This window comes from Atractosteus spatula, chromosome 20 (assembly GCF_055471065.1).
Source record: "Atractosteus spatula isolate fAtrSpa1 chromosome 20, fAtrSpa1.hap1, whole genome shotgun sequence".
Lineage (NCBI taxonomy): Eukaryota > Metazoa > Chordata > Actinopteri > Semionotiformes > Lepisosteidae > Atractosteus > Atractosteus spatula.
Window position 1 is genome coordinate 617,108 of NC_142725.1, and position 21,530 is coordinate 638,637.

At 39.1% G+C, this 21,530-nt stretch overlaps 1 protein-coding gene across 1 annotated transcript in view; it reads left to right on the top strand.

The window, feature by feature from the left end:
• The window catches only part of LOC148817386 (transmembrane protein 51-like), a 41,728-nt gene that overhangs the window by 11,252 nt on the left and 8,946 nt on the right, over positions 1-21,530 (top strand). Inside the window, exon 2 of the mRNA XM_088938473.1 lies at positions 18,010-18,459. Coding sequence (XP_088794599.1) covers positions 18,077-18,459 — 383 coding nt within the window. The 5' untranslated portion in view covers positions 18,010-18,076. The remainder of the gene's footprint in view (positions 1-18,009; positions 18,460-21,530) is intronic.

Consider the following 21,530-nt stretch of genomic DNA (forward strand, 5'->3'; position numbering starts at 1 on the left):
TGGCTGATTGCTACTAATACGCAAACGGACTAGATGGCTTCTATATAATAGCTTCCTTTTGTTTATAACTTTTCTTGTGTTGATTCTTTTGAAACAAAATATGGTAGATGGGCATTATTCTTTTAAATAGTTTCATGTTTTTACTCTCCTTTTCTTTTGGGAAGAACATTTTTTGTATCTGTAGAGTGTCCCCATCACTATACTGGAGCATTAGGACCCACATGGACCACAGGGTTAGTGCCCCCTGCTCACCCCACTAACACCTCTTCAGCAGCAACCTTAGTTTTTCCCAGGAGGTCTCCCATCCAGGTACTGACCAGGCTCACACCTGCTTAGCTTCAGTATGTTGGCAGTTGTGAGTTGCAGAGTGATATGGCTGCTGGCATAACATTAGGTATAATTGTACTGTGTGTTTTTTGAATTTGTGTCTTGGCTGATAATGCTCTAAAAGCAGCATTTTGACTAGGACAGTGGTTCTCAAACTGTGGTACGCGTACCGGCAGTGGTACGCAGAGTGCCGCCAGGTGGTACGCCAAATGACCCTAGAACTGTGTCGTGTGCGCTGAAAAATCGGGACGGGTTTTCATATTTTGTATTTTGTATTTTAAACGTGTCGAATACGCAGCCTACGTACTACGATACAGTGCACGCTAATACTTCAGTGGACACAAGAGATACTATACCACTCTATAGGAATGCGTGCTACGGATGCAAGTGACCAATTGTATTTTTAAAAAGCTACTGTATCTCCAGCAAATAGGGAGGAAGGAGAATGTGCGTGATTTTGGAACAAAATGTTGTAAACACAGGAATGCATAGAAATACGTGCTACGAACGTTGGTAATCTTGTGAGCACAGGAAAGCGTGATAGATAACAGAAAAATATTTAAGAACTGTTCTAAGTTAATTTGAGAAAAATACACCGAGCGTCTCTGTGTTTCGCTCTCATGCGCATGAAATAAAAACTTTAAATAAATACGGAAATAAAAATGGAAACTTGGAAAGATGCAAGCTTGCGGATTGCTAAAGCAGGTAAGCCACACTATTTTTGAAGAACCGTATTTACTGTTGGCAAAAGAGCTGACACGTATTATGTGTGGAGAAAAAGCTGCTAAACAGCTCGACCTGCTGCCCCCCTCCCCCTGAAAGACACAGTCACTCATAGAATTATTGAAATGAAGGATTATATCAAAAGTACACTGATAGAGTGCGTTAAGATGAGCAGATGTTTTTCACTGCAATTAGATGAGTCTTTAGTCGATTTGGCCAATTTGCTCGTTTACATTAGATACGAGTTTGAGGGTACGTCCCATGAGGACTTTCTGTTCTGTAAACCACTACCAACAGGAACTACAGGAGAGCACATATTTCAGCTTCTGAATGAATTTATCGAAGAGAATGGCATCGACTGGATAAAATGTGTCAGAGTTTGTACAGACGGTGCTAGAGCAATGACAAGCCGACATAACGGTGTACTTGCACGAATTAGAGAGGTTGCTCCAGAAATTAATGGACGCATTGCAACATCCACCGCGACACCTTTGCCGTCAAGAAAATGCCTGACGATTTAAAATCTGTTAGACTCTGTTGTGAATTGTATCAAGGCTCGAAACATTAATTCACATCTGCTTTGCTCGACTAAACAGGCTCACCCCTCTCACTGAAATGGTGCTTTTTTATTAGTTGTTGTTACTGTTTTTTTTTTCTGTAAAACACTTTGAGAAGCCACCTTTAAAGGCGCTATATTAAATAAAGTTTATTATTATAATATTTATTATATGTATGTGTGAGTGTGTGTGCACGCGCGCTCATGTTGGTCGTTGAGATTTTCTCTGGTTCATATGAGATGATGACTTGTAGGTGGTACTTGGATGCTTTGGTTGGATTAGGGGTGGTACTTGGTCCAAAAAGTTTGAGAACCACTGGACTAGGAAATATTAAACTGTAATTCCTTCTTGTGTGTCATGGTGTGGCTAAGCACAGATTTAATTGTTGTTGTTGTTGATAATGTTGTGCAAAACTGTAGCTTACAGAGTTCATGTCAGTATCTTGTAAATACAACCACACAAAACGTTTCTTTTGGCAGAGATTCCTGTTAAGCAAATTTAATTCTCTGTGCATTCGAGCTGGTTCCCTCTTTTAGAGGCAGAAGAGCCACTTGTGCAGTTCTCCACTCAGAAGTCAATGCTTGTAGTCTAGTCTGAATTAGAACAAATCAGTCTTTGTGTTCTGGATTTAGGAGAATATAAGAGAGGCTACCAACAAAAGGTGGCCATTTGGTAGCTAATTGATCTAAGGGTCTCAATTAATCATTTCCTGAAAAAAGCCAGGGTATTGACTTCCTCATAGATCTTGGATATCTTTTTCCAAACCCCCACAATCCTTTGTGTAAAAACATGCCTGGTGTTCTAAGTTATAAATGCACTGACATGTAGTTTCCACTAGGTTTTGTTTCACTGCTGATTCTGGAGAACTTCATTTCTCTGACTTAGTCTTTCCTGTTTAAAGATTTAAAAGGATTTAGTTCTTAGCCTGTCAGTCTAAGACATTCCTTTATGCCTGGGAATATATCTAGCCTCTCTTCCTTGGATTGATTCCAAAGCAGAAATATCTTTTTTTGTAATGTGTTGATTAAAATTGTACAGAGACAAGGCACTAGTAAAACCTAATTTAAAATACTATATTTTTAAAATTTAAAATGTTTTTTCTTGATACCCACACATCACAGACACAACAGCCTCATACCTGAGGATCAGACCTGGGAGGCCACAGGGGTCACTGAGAGCTGAGCGAACCTTAGCTGACTGATCCCACGCTATCCTTGGTGATGCTCAGCCAATAGTGAGCAGCCTTTTGAGAAATCGTAGTCACTCATGACGTAGCCCAGGCTTGAATCTGCGACACCTTGGAGTGGTTTAGCCACTCGGCAGTCCACGTATATAATAATATAATACCCCTTGATTTGACATTTTGCAACTTTTTAAGGGAGTATCTTGAAATCATTTGGCTTTTGTATTGCTTCTACACATTGTCTAGAGCAGGAAAACGATAGTTACCAAAAACACCCAAAAGAATTGTTCCAAGCACCTGGGCTTTTGGGGTCAAGAATCAGTCTTGAGCTTTACTGTATCTTGTCAAATTATTAACAGCTCAAGGCAGTGGAGATGGGATAAATTAATACAGCTAAACCTTAATTTGGTAATTGGTATTATGATGCCAAGGAAGGAGTAGTTCTCAAGGCACTGTAGTATAATTCTTTAAGAAAACGGTTCACAAATACATTTGCCCTTACTAAGGTGGCAGAAAAAGGAAACCATTTACAAAATGGCATTTTCTGGCTATCTTTGAAAAACTGAACATGTTGTTCCCTGTTGCAGTTGATGCGTTGTTTGTCAAGCAAGAAAGATACCTGAAGAAGGCTCCACAGCCAAAACGTGTTTTCTTTCTTCTTTTTTCAGCATGGAATAAACCTATTACTTGTTCCTTTGCAACATAGGATGTAGTCTGGTGATATTACCGAGATGGAAGAATGTTTTTATAATGTTTTGCACATGTGGGTCAAACCAATAACCAACACACAATACCAACTTACTAAAACATGCAGCATCAAAGTGAGAGAAACTAGGGGGGAGCAGTGGCACTGTGGCTAAGGATCTGCGCCTTTGGCTGGAAGGTTGCTGGTTGAAATTCTGTGGCCAGCAGAGGAATCCTACTCCGTTGGGCCCCTGAACAAGGCCCTTAACCCCAAATGCTCGAGGGGTGCCGTATAAATGGCTGACCCTGTGCTCTGACCCTAAGTTTCTCTCTCCCCGTCTGTGTGCCTGGGGTATGCGAAAAGACAAACTCCTAATGCAAGAAATTGTCTATGGCTAATAAAGTGATCCTGATCCTTAGAGAGAGGGGGACCAGAAAAACTAGGCATGCAGGGAGGAGGTGTAGTAGTAACATTTTGTGGAGAGAATGTGATGCCTAATTTACTCAATCTCGGAACTAAAGAACTCAATGAAAGCATTGCATAGTTGCAATGTAGTAGGGCAGTCTATTGATGGTGGAAAATGGGTATATAGGAATGTTATGGTTGTTCTACTTGGGATCAGTAGCTGGATCTAACAAACGCTTTGCATTTAATCAAGTGCTCCTTCCAGGAGTGAAGATGTACATTCAAGCCAGAAAGACACAACCTACATTGTAGTTTGAGGAAGATTGCCTTCAGTAATTGCTGGTCAGTATATCATGGGACAGAATGAGTAGAGAAGATGGTTAGAGTTTTAAGAGGAGCTAAGGTCTCGAGTCTTTAACAGTGTCTCTGGGAACCACCTATTTACATGCCCTTTGGTGACTGTCTCCCACGGCATTATAGTATATACCTTTTATACCTTGAGAAGTCCTATAAAACCCGCTATATAGTTAGACAACACTGAAATAAAACATTTTTGTAAGTAGTTTCTACAAATTCAGTTATTGAGTGTTTTCCATTTGTGGTTCATTTCTGTTCCCTGCATGTAACATTTTGCACTTTACATTGAAAGCCTTCTGCTGGGTAAAGGCTCTGTTTGAAATTTGCCTTTTTCTTCATCACAAATTAATTTGTTGGTAACTTGCTTCTGACTCATTCTCTGTAGCCAAGGGAAATGTGCATAGAGGCCATCCAGATGTGTTCCAACAGGGTCCTATGTTTTCAGCAGATGAGTGAAACAGATGGATTTGCAGCTGGCAGTGTGGTTAATTACAGCAGATGCAGGCTTCTATGTTTCGTTCTTGCAGGTTGTGGCTCTCTTGGCCAATGTGATATTGCAATTGTCTAATGTAGCAAGTCAAACGTAGCAAGCAGCAAGTCAAGACCACAGGTATGGTCTTGAACCTATCCTTCCAACGAGTTGAAAAACACCTGTCTGGATTTCACAGAGAGAATAAGAATGATTAGAGATCAGCGGAGATCATTGAGTCAAACTTTCTCATTTAGCATGTTAATCCTTTTTTGTGGTATGGTGACCAATATTATTAACACTGTCTTACTTATGTGTTGTGAAGCTTGAGAGTAACATCTCTGGAATTTAATTCCACAATTTGTGCATTGTAACAAGTACTGTTTGCCTTTTCTTGCTTTTCCATGATGTCTTGATGAGGATATTTCCTGTAGCTCTGAATTGCCCATGTATTATGTACTGTGCATTTTCATAGAAATCAGTGTGCATTACTTTGGTAAATCACTGTGCTGAACAACAGCTTACATTTGCCTAATTAGAAATTGTCTCTAAAGATGACAGTGCTTCCTGTTTGATGATCAATGCATATGCCTTTCATTCCTACAGCTTTTAGCTTGAAAATAGCTCATGAGGGATCTCATGAAAAATGTCCTGAAATCGTATCAGCTGTTCCTTTTGCTTGTTCACAGAATTATAGTGAGCTACTTAAACAAGGTATTCCATGTTTAAATCCATGTTGTTTTGAAATGTTATTATTCTTTAAAGAATTCTTCAAGTTCAGTTCTAACAGTTGTCCCCTATTTAATTGATGTTACATTTTCAGTTTTCTAAATTGTAGGTATTACTCCTACCCATAGTGATAGGTCTTTATCAGGATATTTTAGCTATGAATAATATCTCTCATTTCCTTAAGTACAACTGAGAAAATATTGCCAGACTCCAGTGATTTATTAGTCCTAGGTCCTCCAATATCTCAGGGTCAGTTGAAATTACTCACTACAGAGCCTCTTGGGATATTGTATTTTGCAAAAACCTGTGTGAAATGGTTATATAATTTACATAACACATTCCCTATTCATTTTTCATAATCTAGTATTAATCCTTTATTATTTGGTAAACAGTTTAAGTTGTTTCTGTTATAGAAAAAGTGGATGAAGTACTACAATACTTTTGTCTCTTGGTGTAAATATTTTTTTCAGTTGTACCTGTAGCTCTGTGTACTGTCTTCTCTCTGTATACTATACTATATCAGAGTTCATATTCATTTCTTTAATTTCTTCATTAACCCATAAGTCGCATGGGTCAAAATGGGTGGCCTTTAATCTGGTAATACAACTGTGTCTGAATTAGGGGAGCTGTAACCACAGGCTATGGCTTTGATTTCTAGTGTCACCTCTATAGATTCTAAGCTTTGATGCCTTTTGCTTTAATTCTCTAGCTTGCAGGTTATTTGTGATAAATAGATCTGCCCCATTATACCTATCTTGCCTTTCTTCAGATAAACATCATAGCCATCTCTCCATCCATGTTTCAGTTTTTCCTGAATGGAAATGGCTTTATTGATCACACTTGATTTGGCCTATTGTGCTCTCCCTGCTCTACAGCTTATCCAATACACTGCTACCTTTCTGGTTCAAAAACAACCCCTTTGTAAACGTCAGTCAAGAAGAGGGTCATTGCTTCCTGTGACACTTAATAGATGTGTTGACCTTCCATTTTAGAGAGCTGGAGATGGTGGTACTGAGAAACTTAAAATTTTCTACCACCTGTACGATCTGATCATTGATTTATAGTGGTGAGAGTGCTTCCTTCTTTTGCCTAAATCCTATTGCAAGTTGTTGTGTTTTACTGACATTTAGTTCCAGGCTGTTTAGGCTACACCTTTCAACTAATTCAGCTACTTCATTCCTTTGTACAGACTCATCACTGTTTGTGATGAGCGCTATGAGATCATCATCATTATTAGTGAACTCAAACACTCGAACATTTGACTGAATCAGATTGTGAAATACAATAATTTGAGTAAAGGAGAGGTGATAGTACCCAACCCTGAGGAGCTTCTGTGCTCTGGGTAAGAGGCTTAGGCTTGAGCTTCACCACCTGCTTCCTATCAGAAAGGAAGTCCAGTAGCCAATAATGCAGAATCTGTAAATCGTGCAAATAGTGATGTAAAAGTGGCCCTTCCTTCTGTAAGCGAACGAGGAATGGTCTTCTAACAATATTAATCCTTTTTTTTGTCTTTTTGAACTCATATAAATTTTAAACAATGCCTCACTGTCGAGAATTTGGCAGTTCAGGACATAGTGGTCATACACAAAGCAGAGGATCGAATCGGCAGAAATTCAAACTGTATCCTTTTCCAAGGGATGTACATCCAGGCAAGAGATGGGTAATAAACATGGGCACTAATCTTGGTACCTTTGACACATTTCTCGATGAAATTCAATATAATGTATGATCCAATAAGTATAAATTGTGCATTAAACATTTCATCCCAGATATCATTTCATGCTCATCTGCATGCTGAGTTAAAAAGTAATTCATATTGGTTGGCAAAACTGTCTCTAAGTCGATATGTTGAATTCAGTTCAATTGCGCTGTTTCAAAATGGCTGTTTAGTCAATGGCACAGACTATGGTGCAGCAAGTCCTCCAAAATAGGTCCTGCTAGAATGTGTCCTTTAGGTGTGATTTACAATAAAATAACCACAGATGCAAATGATAGAGCACTTTTGCTATACTCATGAAAATATTTAAAATTAATATAGTAGCTAAATTTTCTTGGTCTAAAGCATGTTTACAATGCAATAGGGCCAGTTTTGCCTCACTGGAAGTTTTGGTGCCTTGTTCTGAATCACAGACAATTAACAGTAATATGGTGCTATGCATACAGTGAAACTTTCTCTTTTGTGATGGAAATTGGTGGTTGTACATGGTACCGTGTACTTGGTAGTTTACTTGGTAGTTTCATTTCATTAGAAATGCAGTCGTCATTGCTGATTCATTATAATCTTGAAATGTAATAAAAACATTGCCTAGCCTATTTAAGGGATAAATTAAAAATATCTGTGAAAACTGGAGCAAAACAATGCTTTCCTGCTTTTCTGTATGTGGAGATACCATCTTACATGCTCCTGAAAGATAAAGGGTGGCTGGAGGGGCTCCATTGACTATCTAGGTGCAGTCCACTGCATGTTGTTTTATGTTTTGAACCTGCAGTAGAATTCATTCACGAACACCCAGTATGCCTCAAGAGTCACACCTTCTATCTGCTGTTTATATTTAGAAAGAACCTTCCTTAGGTTGTCATGGTTAAAATCCCCCAAAACAATGATGGGGGGAATTATGTGAATTATTTACGTTAGTAATTTTCGGTGCTAATTTCTGGATAGCAGAAGCTTCATTTGCAGCCAGTGGCATAAGCAATAGCTGCTAGTTGCAAGTTCTCCTAATAGATAAAGACCTAAGAGGAGCCTCACTCTGGGACACAAGGCAGGCAACACTGTATCAGACTCCCCTACATTGACTGAGCATATGTAAATGATTCCCATCCCCTCATGGCCTCACAGTCTTCCAAATTTCCTCCAGGCTTGCAATGCCCAGCTCTGTCTGCAGTAAGTCCTGGAAGCAGCTAGACACAGCAGTTTCTGGACAGGCTGCCTCTCTGCGGTGTGTACGCCCTTCCCAGAAAATGTACTTTGAGCAACACACGCTTGCACTAATCAACAGAGTCATGGAATCTTTAAAGGCCAGGTAATCAGGACTTCAATTAATTTCAAAGACATCAGTTATATCACCCTACAACTCACAACTGTAAACCCACTGAAGCTAAGAGGTGTGAGCCTGGTCAGTACCTGGATGAGAGCTCTCCTTGGCAAGCTAGGGTTGCTGCTGGAAGAGGTGTTAAGAGCAGGGAAGAGCAGGGATGTTACCCCAGTATCCTGGACAAATTTCCCCCAAGCCTTTACCAGACATGGCCTCCTAGGAACTGGCTTCATTACTCTGTTCTCTCCACGGACAGCTGATGTGTAGCATCTATGTAGCACTATGGCTGCCATCACAACATCCAGGTTGGGTTTCACATTGGTGGTGGTGGAGGGGAGTCCCATTAACTGTAAAGTGCTGTGAGTGGAGTGTTCAGAAAAGCAAAAGTAAGTGTAAGATATAATAATGGTAAAAATGATGATGATAATAATAATATTTTGGATAATTGGAAAATTATTATTATCCAAAGCCCTTACATCATTTTTTTCATCTTGGGTAGGTCATAGGTACATAGTAGTTTGAGAACCGCACTTACACAGTTCAGGAAATATTTTAAGTTACTCAGTCCACAGTTAAGGGTGACATTTTCTCTTGATTGTGACTGTAACCCCTGTTAATCCTCAGGTGGGAACTTATTTATATAACTTTTTTTTTTCTATTGATGTGATGCAGTTTTGGCAATGTGTAGGTTGCCATCTGCCAGATTTGAGGTTTAATCTCTAACAGGGATTTCCTATTGTACCTGCCCTTATCTTTAATTGTGATGGGTTCCTGTGGTTTATATAAATTCATAACACATTATGTGAATTACTCCACAAACACAAAGAGCCAGGCCAGTCATTGGGTCTCTGTGCAGAAACATCATTATGAAATGTAAGTTAAAGGGAACTGTTGAAGTCAAGGCCAGATCTGGAAGACCCAGAAAAATCTCTGATAGAACTGCTTGAAAACTGGTCAGATCAGCAAATTAGAACCCATAGATCCTTTGTAAAGTACGTGCAGAAATGTTTAGGTGACATTGGAGCAGTTGTCCACTGGTCCAGCTTTTCTTACACAAAAATGATCTTCATGAGAGAGTTGTCAGAATGAAACCTTTCCTACTACGTCATCACAAATGTCAATGGCTAAAGTATGCAAAATAAAACCTTCAAACCGGAAACCTTTTCCAACAAAGTGGCAAACTGATGGAATGAATATTGAACCTTTTAGCAACAACCATAGAACCGTACATTTGGAGAAAAACAGGTGAAGCATTTGAAGAAAAGAACACCTTCCCAATGTTAAGCATGGGATGGATATATTATGCTCTCCGGTAATGTGGCAACCAGTGGCACAGGAAATATGGTATCAATGCTAGCTGCTCTGCAGTGCTTTTCACACACATGAATGAAACCGTTTTTTCCCCATTTTGACAATCCAGTTAGCTATAACGAAAGATGCCTGAAGTGCCTTCTGGTTCACTGTGGTGGCTCTTTGGAGGATAGATTGTTGACCTCTTGGCTCCTTTAGCTTTCGTTAAAAAAACTCAACAGGTTTATACTGCAAGATTGAGTGTCTGGTCAGCAGGTGGCATAGCAGTTTGGAGGGCTTGAGGCTTTCCTTAGCCAACACTTAGCCACAAACCACACATAGTGGTCGTGCATCCTCTCCATCACTTGTCTGTGTAAATCCGTACTTGAAAATACTTTTGTTGTATTTTCTCATTTTCTTCATTTTCTGTTCGGAATTTGCTGCTGTGTGTTTCTCCACATTATCTTTAGCTCTCACTCTTCCAGTGTTACCCTTTAAAAAAAAAAAAAGCTCCATTGCTAGGCTAATCACGACTACCTTGCACAAAAAAAGTGCTACAAATATACAGTAAACGCAATCGTGGCCCATCCAACAAAAATGTAGCGCCTTCGCTGGGTGCACCGCAAAGCAGGCTGGGAGTTGTGTCCGGGGGATGGTCTGTGGGCTCACATTAGGAAATCACTGCACGGTCTTTACAGTGCAGGTGTATAATAGTTAATTGTTTACCTCCATTATTGTCCTTTGATGTGTAAACACCCTGAACTGGGTGTATGTGTTCCATTTACCACCCTAGTGTGTGTGTGTGTGTTAACCTTTGGTTGATTCTGTTTTTGTTGCCTATTGTGCGACCCTCCTGGGTTAAGAACCCCAGGACTAGAAGGTGGGGTTGGTATTTACAATCATGAGTGATTGGAGAAGAGTACTTAGTTGTCAAGAGCATTGTGAGATCGTGAAAGCTTTTATTTTTTTCTGGCAGGCGGAAGAATGTTAGAATAAATGGGGGTCCTGCATCAACAAAGTTGGTTTGATCCCTTATGCCCATAAGAGATCATAAATATGTGCACTGAGCTATTTAGCCTCTTACACAATGTTACTGTTAAAAGACATTAGCCTGTAAACTACAAACTTTAACTCTTATTAAAATGGTGAGTATACACTATTCCTTTATTTTAAATCTGTAAATACCCAATTTCCCAAAACAGTATGCAGACATATTTTCACCTCAAAGAAGAATTTTCTTCATCAGAGAATACCAACATCCTGGTATTGGGAAGTACCAAATGCTCTGAGTAAAACAAAGCTTCATCTTTCTGTTTCGTAGTGCTCCCTCTTTCTTCATGTGATTGTTGTGTGATATTAATTGTAAAATATCTACCTTATGTGTGATTATTGTGGGCCAAAAAAGTGAAATGTTTCTTGAATTGATGCAATGAAAGGCAAGGAAATCGATAAGCGTACCGACTAGGATGGAGTGGTGGCTCTGTGGCTAAGGATCTGCACCTGTGGCTGAAAGGTTGCCAGTTCAAATCCTGCGGCTGCCAGAAGAATCCTACTCCGTTGGGCTCCTGAGCAAGGTCCTTAACCCCAACTGCTCCAGGGGTGCTGTACAATGGCTGACTCTGTGCTCTGACCCCAAGCTTCTGTCCCTGTCTGTGTGTCTCATTGAGAGCAAGCTGGGGTATGCAAAAAGATTAATTCCTAATGCAAGAAATTGTATATGGCTAATAAAGTGATCTTATCTTAACTAAATTGGAAGTGATTAAAAGAATTGAAGATGTAACCAATTTTATTGCTGGGCAGATGTTTTGATTGCTGGTCATTGTATTTTGATTTTTCACTCTATGACCTGAAAAAAACAGCCCTCCTAAAATTCTACCCTTTCTAGCATCTCCAACAGTAGAAGATCTGCTGTTGCAGAGTCACCCAGGGGGTACTGCACTTATGTGGTGGGTGAAGATGGTCCCCATGTATATGTAAAATACTTTGACATCCATTGAAATAAAAATTCACAATAGGAATACAATTATAATTTTTAATTACTAAATTAACAAACTATCCCACTTTGTTGTTTCACACCCCTTCTTTATGAAGGAAAATGTTTTTATATCTGCCAGTTTAGAACCTTTGTCATTTTTCTGGAAAAGGCATGAGAGAACAGAATGTAGCTGCTTTAATTGTTTTTTTGCTAGTGAGATAAATGGAGATGGCATTTTAAAATTGTTTAAAAAATATTTTCTTCACGTTACTATACATACAAATGCTTCAGTTAGGCATGTCAGATGTTACTGGATGTACGAGGACTATAAAAAAATCTAACACACCCTTTTTCAATTGTTTCTTGTGGCATGAATCCCTGATAGTCGTCGCCAAGGTGACTTAGAAAGTCAAATTAATGTAAAGGGGAGATTAGAAGCAGTGAAAATTGTTAAGCTTGCCTTGTGTAAGAAACAGAACATGTAAACAGAAACAGAAAATGTTTTTTTACATTAGGAAACAAAATAAATGAAAGACGTTCACCCTCTGGGGTACTATTAGTCAGTGTAGGGAAGCAGGTTTAACCAGATTTAAGCTCTTCTAGAGACAGCGCTGTTAAAGTTCTGATCTAAAACAAATGATTGTGTTTAAATAGACACATTTATACACCTGTATGCAAAATCAGGTAGAAGAGATTGAAATATCCAAACTCACCTGTCTGAGTTTCTGCAGTTCGGAGAACCTGGAATACCGTGTAGGACAATGCAGTGTTAGATGTCAATATAACTATAAGTCTGTCCTTAGCCTGCTGCCTGGGTTAATAAGCCCTTCCTAACAGCCAGAAACTCTTCCATGGATATAGAGTCCCGAGACTCCTCTGGCAAATTAAGAAGGCATTTCTATGAGGAACATGAGTCCATAAGAAAAATTATGTAGTACTTTATTCAGCAGTACAGGAGTACACCTGTATGACATATTAAACTCTGGAAGGGTTTTCTTTTGCAGTTTTACATTCTAATAGGTTTTAGGGCCATCTGGTGGTTGCTTTGTCTAGTGCAAATAGTTAGAAGTGGTGCCTGTCTTACATTTTGCTTGTGGTTAGAGTACCCACAATAAAAATATAGCTAATACACAGGGCCCTGTTACATTTAAATGAATAGCCCTAAAACAGATCTTTAAATTCTACTAGTTCAGAGTGCTTATGCACCAAATTTCTTGCTTTTGTTTGGTTTTAATTATGTAGCTTGACTGCGGACTCTGAATAGGCAGGTTAATAAGATATTCCATCTCTACACTTCCAATAAGAAACACTTGACCAACAAGAGATACCTGTCAGCCATTGTCTCAATACTTTTTTATATTAAAAACTATAAATTTGTTAGATGTAGAAGGGAAGGTTAGAATTTAATTGACCTTATTAAAAATAAAATGCTTGGAATTGTACTTATTTGACGTTGTTCCCAAGAAAGTTAGAAAAAAATCCCAGTTTAGACTTCACTGTCACTGTATGCCATCGCTAACTTTTTGTTCTCAGCTTGTCCCACATATCTTTTCAATTATCTGTGCACCCCTTCCGTTTGAGTACACATAGCTCTGAAAACCTTAGGGTTTTATAGAAAACGCTAATGTCTGAGTTCTTACTTAAGATGGCCTTTGTTTCTGAAACACAGTGGGCTAGGGTGTTGAATTAGCATGATCCAGCTTCAGGTCTACTAGGCTATTATGATTGATGAGCCGTGTCCACCTGTGAGCTGGTGTCTTGATGATCACAAACTTTGTAAGTTTTACGTAGATTGGGTGGTCAGCAATAAGAAATGATTGGGCAGTCGGAAAAAAGGGTACCGATGGATCGTCCTGTAAAATGGAGTAGTTGTTAATGATGGTCCTGGGGATAGAAAGTGTTAGGGTGGTAGGGAAGCACCAAGGGAATGTAGTTGTGAGACCAGGAGTTCCTGACCGAATTGATAATCCTAGGGCTGTTTTTGGCCTGGGTGAGGGCCCTATACCTGGATGGGGTATCCTCTGTTGATGGAAAAAAGAATGCATTTTGAGTGCTTAGTTCTGGAAATCCATCTCGTCATTGCAAAGTTGACATAGCCTGAGGAACTGTGAAAAGGGGAGAGAGTTTTTGGTGTGAGTGGGATGAAAAGAGCTGTACAGGAGATAGCTGTGTGAATCTGTGGGTTTGTAATAGACCGAGGTAGAGAGTCATGGATGGTTAATGGATAAATATTTGTCTAGAAACGGAAAAGTGGTGGAAGATATGTTAACTGTATATTTGAGGGATGGGTGATAGTGAATTGATTCAGGAAGTGCTCTAGCTGGTCATTAGAGCATGTAGCAGCACCGACGCAGTCATCGATGTATCGCTTGTGGAGGTCAGGGACAAAGCCAGTATAGGAAGCAAAGAAGCATTCCTCTACCCAGCCGACAAAAATATTGGCATAGCTAGGTCCTATCCTGGTGCCCATGGCAACTCCACTAGGTATAAGACTCCTACATAAAGTATAAAACAAAGATATAAAAAGTCTACACACCCTTATTGAAATTGCAGGTTTTTGTGATATAAAGCAAAAAAAAATCAAGATAAATCATGTCAGACATTTTTCCATCTTTAATGTGACCTTGCAACCAACAAAATTCAAGAGAAAAACAAATATATCATTATTAGGAAAAATAATTGAAATTAAAAAAACCTACAACACCCTGGTTGCATAAGTGTGCACCCCCCAAAAAAAGTTCACCCTTTGTCTTATTAGACATTTTCCCACGTTTAAGGGTGACTGAATGTATTTTTTTGCACAATTTAGACGGGTTTGGATGTTCTGGCTTCCATCTTGCCACCCTACCCCATAACCCAGACATGTACAGAATATGGGAGATTGTTGTCAAATGCAAGGAGTGACCAATACCTGCCAGAAATTCCTGCAGCTCCTTTAATGTTGCTGTAGGCCTCTTGGTAGCCTCTCTGATACGTTTTCTCCTTGGAGGGTTGTCCTGTTCTTGTCAATGTCCCTGTGGTGCCTTATTTTATCCACTTATTGATGATAGTCTTCACAGTGCTCCATGGTACATCCAATGCCATTGATATTCTTTTATACCCCTCTCTTGATCGGTACCTTTCAAGAATAAGATCCCGTAGGTGTTTTGTCAGCTCCTTGCGGACCATGGCTATCCCAGTAGGATGCAACCACAAATGTTTCAAGGAAATCCTACAGGAACAGCTGACTTTTATTTGGGGTTAATCAGAATCACTTTCATTGATGGCAGGTGTATGCTACTTACCTTTGGACATGATTTTGAATGTGATTGGTTAACTCTGAACATAGCTACAGCCCCCATTATAAAAGGGTGTGCACACTTATGCAACCAAGGTGTTGTAGGTTTTTTAATTTCAATAATTTTTCCTAATAATAATCTATTTGTTTTTCTCTTGAATTTTGTTGGTTGCAAGGTTACATTAAAGGTGGAAAAATGTCTGACATGATTTATCTTGATTTCTGGCTTTACATCACAAAAACCTGCAATTTCAATAAGGGTGTGTAGATTTTTTATATCCACTGTAAAGGAGCAAGAGTTTCCATGAAATGAGAATCCACAGAAGGACAGGAATGAGCCCTATGAGTGTTGTCAACAGGACGGTGGTGTTGTAGAGCAGGAAGGCTCCTAGAGAGAGAATCATGATCAAGGAAAGGCTCCCTGAAAGTAGCAACCTTGGTCATGTTAGGCAACAGGTAAGGTAAAGAGCGCAGTAGAGTTATGCGCGTGGTGAGCAGTAGAGTGCTAATTGGCAATGAATAAGTTGAGGGACATTCCACAGCTACTTTCTGAAAGGGACTTATGATAAGATTGAGTGCTATGAGGACTGCTGAGCCTGGGTTACTGCAACCAAAGGGCTTAGCAGTGTTACTAGGGCCTTGAGGGTCATGGAAAGGACCAAGGTGTAAGAAGATAAAGGCCTTGTGTGATCATACTGAAGGTGGTGTATCAGGAGTACAGGACTCCAGCCTGGGATACTGCAAGTGAAGGAATCAGAGGTCTTCAGTGTGGGAAAAGAAAATTATATTGAACACCTTGAATTTCTAAAGTTCCTTGATGAGGGGGCACACGTCAACACTCCTCTTAGAGGAGAATATGTGTAAAAGGGGGATAGTATGACTGTTCCCCAGTAGGCTGCAGTGGGCATTGGTGGATCACACCCTTCAGTGGTTGCCTCCCTGTGTGTCATCATTTGCATAAAGAGCAAGTAGTGCTGGTCCATGGTTTATCAGCACACAATATGCACTCAATTTTACTTTGAGTTACACTTTTGTTACACAGTGCTTTTTCACTGACAATTGTGTGTAACCCATATTTCAATCATGTCAAGAAAGCACCCAAGTAATTTTTATTTTATTTATTGCACACTTCCCATGTAATTACTGAACATGATGGTGGAGGATAATAAAATGTACTGAATATTATTTAGACGTTTGTTAAAAGAATGCAAAGTGATAAATGACACGTATAAAGAGACAAAGAGTAGTGTCCGATTTGCAGGTAAAGCCACAATTTACCAGATTTTGTAAATCCAAAGTCCGTTAAAACAAAGGTTTGCTCTAATAGACAAAAACCCTGGTGAGCCTGAAATTCTGCACTACTTTCATTCTTTGGTAACTCATAGTCAACTAGGGAAAATAAGGGAGTATCAATCCAATATTATGAATAGTAATTCTCTGTATGCATGTAAATGCTCAAAAGGATCACTTCCCTTGTGTAAACTGTGAGGGGAAAAAGGAGAAGTTAGAGCAAAACGTTCCCCAACAGACTGTGGCAGGCATCCATCACCATGTTCCCACCTGAATCATCCCTCGAGTGTGAATTAGGAAATTGCAACTTTCTATGTCATGCTATGGTTGCTGATACACTCAACTCATCAAATGAGAATAGTGTAAAGAAAGGGCGGATTAGAAGTAATGTTGATTCTTTTCATTTAAGTTGCTCTAATAGACCACTTGAGCCATCACTCATTGTAACACTCGGTCATTAACCATGAAAATTTAGCACTTTGAGCATTCCCATTTTTTTTTGTATATCCTTTGTTGGAAAATCAACATCCTACTTTGGATCGAGGGACTTAATTCTAGTAATCTGAAGTGAGAATCCAGTGTGATACATGATGTGAAAGCAGAAAAGTTGCAAAGGAGAGTTGACGTGTAAGTTGACGTGCACCCCATGGATGTCTTTGAATAGTGTCATGGAATAATTACAGATGAAAGCACAATGAAGAGGGCATTAGTGAAATTAATGAAACCTGTTGACCTGTAACCCAAAATGAGCTCCAGTCTAATCTATTCAGTTCAGAAGCAGAACTTCCCATAACTGGTGTCCTATCAAAATCACCACCATATATACTATTAGGAAGGAAAAAAGAGTATAAGTTCTATATATACTCTATTCAGTGAGAGATCTTAGCTTGTAGGTAATGATAGAATAACTGTTATGTTCCCCCATAAAAAGAAATGTTTTATAAAAAGAATAATTGATTTTATTATTTTTAACAATTTTTAACTCATAACTTTAGAGACTCCTTTGAGAAGGATCTTAAAGTTGACTAAGTCCTCCAACTAGGTAGATGTTTTTTTAACTCGTAACGGTAGCCCACCGACAGCTATGACTTACACAAGTCAGGTGCCTGGACAATGAGCAACAGCCACTTCCTGATTCCCTGTTCAGACTTAGTTGATGTCCACTGATGAAGAATGTTTCTCAACTGCTTCTGCCTGCATGACCTAAACAAGCATCAGTGCCTCCCATGATAAGTGTGTCTGGCACTGCTCAACTGTATAATACAGTTTATACTGTATGCAACTGTATAAGACGAAGTGGTTGTATTCTCCTCTACTAAACTGTCTGTATTCTATATTTTTAGGTGTTTTATAAAAATGTTGACATGAACTGGTTAACTAAAAAGACCTGAACTGCACATCTCTAGTGCCCACTGTGACTTGATGGACACCTGAGAGCTTTCACCATCATAATTTTGTTCTTCATTTGGGGCTACCTCTCCTTCAAAATGTTTCCCTCCTGTTCTGGCAAATGATAGCATTAAGCCACTTGGAGCAGTTTCTTAGAAGGGGAACAGAAATAATAATCGATTCCTGTAGCAAAATGATAACTTGTCAAGGATGTTCATCTTTAAATTAGGAAATTTCCTGTTAAAGGAAAACTGTTAGCTGCCAAAGGGTTTTTTCTACAGTGCATTTCTGTAATTTTTCTACATCTTGTGCCCACAGGCTGCAGCGTGGAGGTGAGCTTGGCTGTGCATAGCACCTTGGCAGAGGGAGGCTTGACGCATGAGCGATGTGTTCCAGTGGGCGCCTGTGTGGCCCGAGTGGGAGAGTGTCACGGAGCTCAAGCAATGGAGGCAGTTCCAGTGGATCTCAGTATGCCCTGTGTGCACTGGGTGTGGGCCTCATTGCCTTGGGCATTGTGATGATTGTGTGGAGTGTCGTGCCTTCCAGTGCTGCTAGTAGTAATAGCAGCAGTGGGAAGCCTGTAGATGATTCGATGGACACTAAGGGCAAGACCTCTTCAGTGGCATTTGTGCTGGTGGGCGCGGGTGTAGCCATGCTGCTGCTCTCCATCTGCCTGAGCGTGAGGAATAAACACCGTCAACAGCGCCATGAAACCCAGGACATCGACAGAAACTTTGATGACAACCTGGCTGAGCAGCACAGGGAGATGTGAGTTTTGTCTCTTTCACCCTTTAATTAAAGGGAAAAAATCTTAGAACACTTAGAACATACAAAAGCTGTAACACAAAGTCATAAGTATATAAGACAGTTGCAATTAAAAATTCCATCTTGCTAATGTTGTTGCCAGTAGCTAATTGATATAATTCTTTTTTAGAATTGGCTTTGACAATATGGCTGGGTAACTTGTCACAGACACCCACAACCCTTTGTGTAAAAAGACCTTTGTGAGGTTAGGCCAAGTATTGAGAGAATTGGGACAAGTATGAGGCAAAAGAACACGTCACCTTTTATTTCTGGGTATTTCTCAGCTTATATGTTGTACTGTTTTAGAACACTAGCACTTTTTGTGTTCAATCAGCTGATTTCAGGTGAGCATACAGTAAGTATTGGGATAATTGACCACTAGGTGTTTCTTGTTGGTCAGGTGTTTCCTGTTGCATTGATGATGCACATAAAGATCAATCTTTTCATAATACACTACAAATAATGTGCTAGAATCCATCATACATATGTTTTTTTTAAATAATCTGATGCATGATTGCACTACTTTGTAAAACCACCAAGTGGCACAGTGATTGCTTAATGTGGAAGTAATTCTGTGTTGAATTTAATGTGTGGAAGTATTCTGTGTTACGTGAAATGCCTGGTTTCAATTCCCGGTCAATGTTTAACTCCGTAGAGACAATCATTTTCAGTTATATAATTTAATTTGTATAGTGTTTCTACTTTTATTGATTTTATGCTATATATTATAGTATGTTAAATATTAGATTCACATTAAAGAAAGTAGGGGTGTTTTACAAAGCAAAATTACTCCACTAGATATATGAAAAATAGTTTAATATTATAACTCATGAACATGATCTGCTTTTTCAGGCACATCCACATTAAAATATTTCCTTAATGTTAATTTAATCAGCAAGTAATTAGAAACACATACTGTAGTGTCTTGAAAACCATTCGGTATCATACTGTCTATACAGTATATTTATACAGTATACTAATCATACTGCAGTTCATTGACTTGTTAGCTATTGTTTCAGCTTTACATTCAGCTTTACTTTACATGATTTTCATGTTTGACATCGGGAATTGTAGTCGTTTGTGTATTCAATTCACATGGCTGACATTTTAAAACTACAGTACATTGTATGAAGAAATTGTTTTTAGGGCCAAAGGAAAAATAGGAATGCTATTGAGAGATAATGTAATAAAACTACTAACATCAGCACAGCACATGCATATTTCTTTCATTGTGCTTAGACTCAACCTGTGAGCAATAGTGTACACCCAACCAACAATACCCATGCATGACTCGCAATATTAGGTGATAAACATTAGAATCGCAGTTGTATTTGCCATTGTATTAAGTTACAACAGATATTAGTTAAATGGGTAACTTCAGTACGTTTTTTATGTATTTGTGTAAATGGTAGAATAAAATTCTCCAAAAACCACAAGAGTTGCTGTTTCAGCCTCAAAAACATTAGCAAACAATTACATTTTCTTAAAAAGGCTTTAACTATCAATTGCCTTCTGACTTTGTAGCTGATTATTTTTTTAAGCCAAAGATGGTTCTAATCAGTTTCTCACTGAATCCCTTTTAAGAAAAACTAGGCAATTCAAACAATGTTTAAACTTTCAATGTGTCTGTCAAGCCACACATCTGTTAAGCAACTTTGGAAACACTACAGGATCACACATACAGACATCAGTAATATTTGAAAATGTTTGTATATGTTAAGTAAACAAATTTTGAAGATATTCAATCTTCTTTTTTGCATTTAAATTGGAATGTTTTTACAATTATAAATGCACTGGTTCATCCATTTTCAACAACTTTATCCAGTACAGAATCACAGTAGGCAAAGGGTACCTGTCCTGTCCTGTTACATCACAGTAGAGGACAGGATCCACCCTGGACAGGACAACACCCATTCATTCTATAACCTACTGGAATGTTTTTTGGACTATGGGAGGAAAGCCAAGTGAACATGGAAAAAACATGCAAACTCCATGCAGGTTTATTCCATGCTGTAACAAAAAGACGCAACATTTTGGCTGACACCTGTAGAAGGTTCCACAGCTGAAACTGTCACAGATGTTGGAAGGGACGAACCGTGGAATGGCTGTAGAGTGGAAAAAGACCCTATGCAAAGAGGCGGAACGGGGAGTTAGCCCGGGCTCAGCAGTGCAAGAGTTCAGGAATTGCCGTATAGAAACCTATGCCCTCAGGCCACAAATGGAACAGCGGCCTGGTGCTAGGCGGGTCTCAGGACATCCGAACGTCAATGCTGAGCGAAGGGGAATGAGTGACCCGGAAATATATAGCCCCAAACAGAGAGACACCGGAACGATAGCAAAGAACAGGAAACTAGAGACAGGACAGGGTAGGAGCGCCCTCTGGCTGCAGAGGGCGTGACAGAAACGTTGTCTCTCTTCTTTTCCTTACAGCATGGAATAAACCTTTATCTGTTCCTGTTAAAACTGACTGTGGAAAAAAATGAGCAATTTGGATTCTGAAAGAACAAAGGAATATAATCAGAACCACAGCACAGAAACTGGGTGTAGAAAAATGAATAATTTGGAATATCTTGGGGGGAGGGGAAATCCTTAACAATCGGCAACAACTACTGATGTACTTAACAATCAGCAACAACCAGATTGGCTGAGAAAAACAACTGCAGTTGGTGATAAATCATCAGACTTGTAAAGAAAAACTCTAGAACTGCGGCTGAAATACAGTAGAGTAGAGGCGTTTATTGCCATACGTACATGTACACTGGAATTTTTATTCGCGTTGATCTCGGAACATTCACAGTACAACAGACAACACTACATGATGTAGACAGTACATTACGACATAATAAATAATACAACCAAAGCAATAAATATATACAGTTGTGAGAAAACGTTTGTGAACCTTTACGAATTATATGGATTTCTGCATGAATGACTCCTAAAATGTGATCTGATCTTCATCTAAGTCATAATAATAAATAAAGATTATATTTGTATTTAACAAACAACATACACACCATTATACATTGCCATATCTT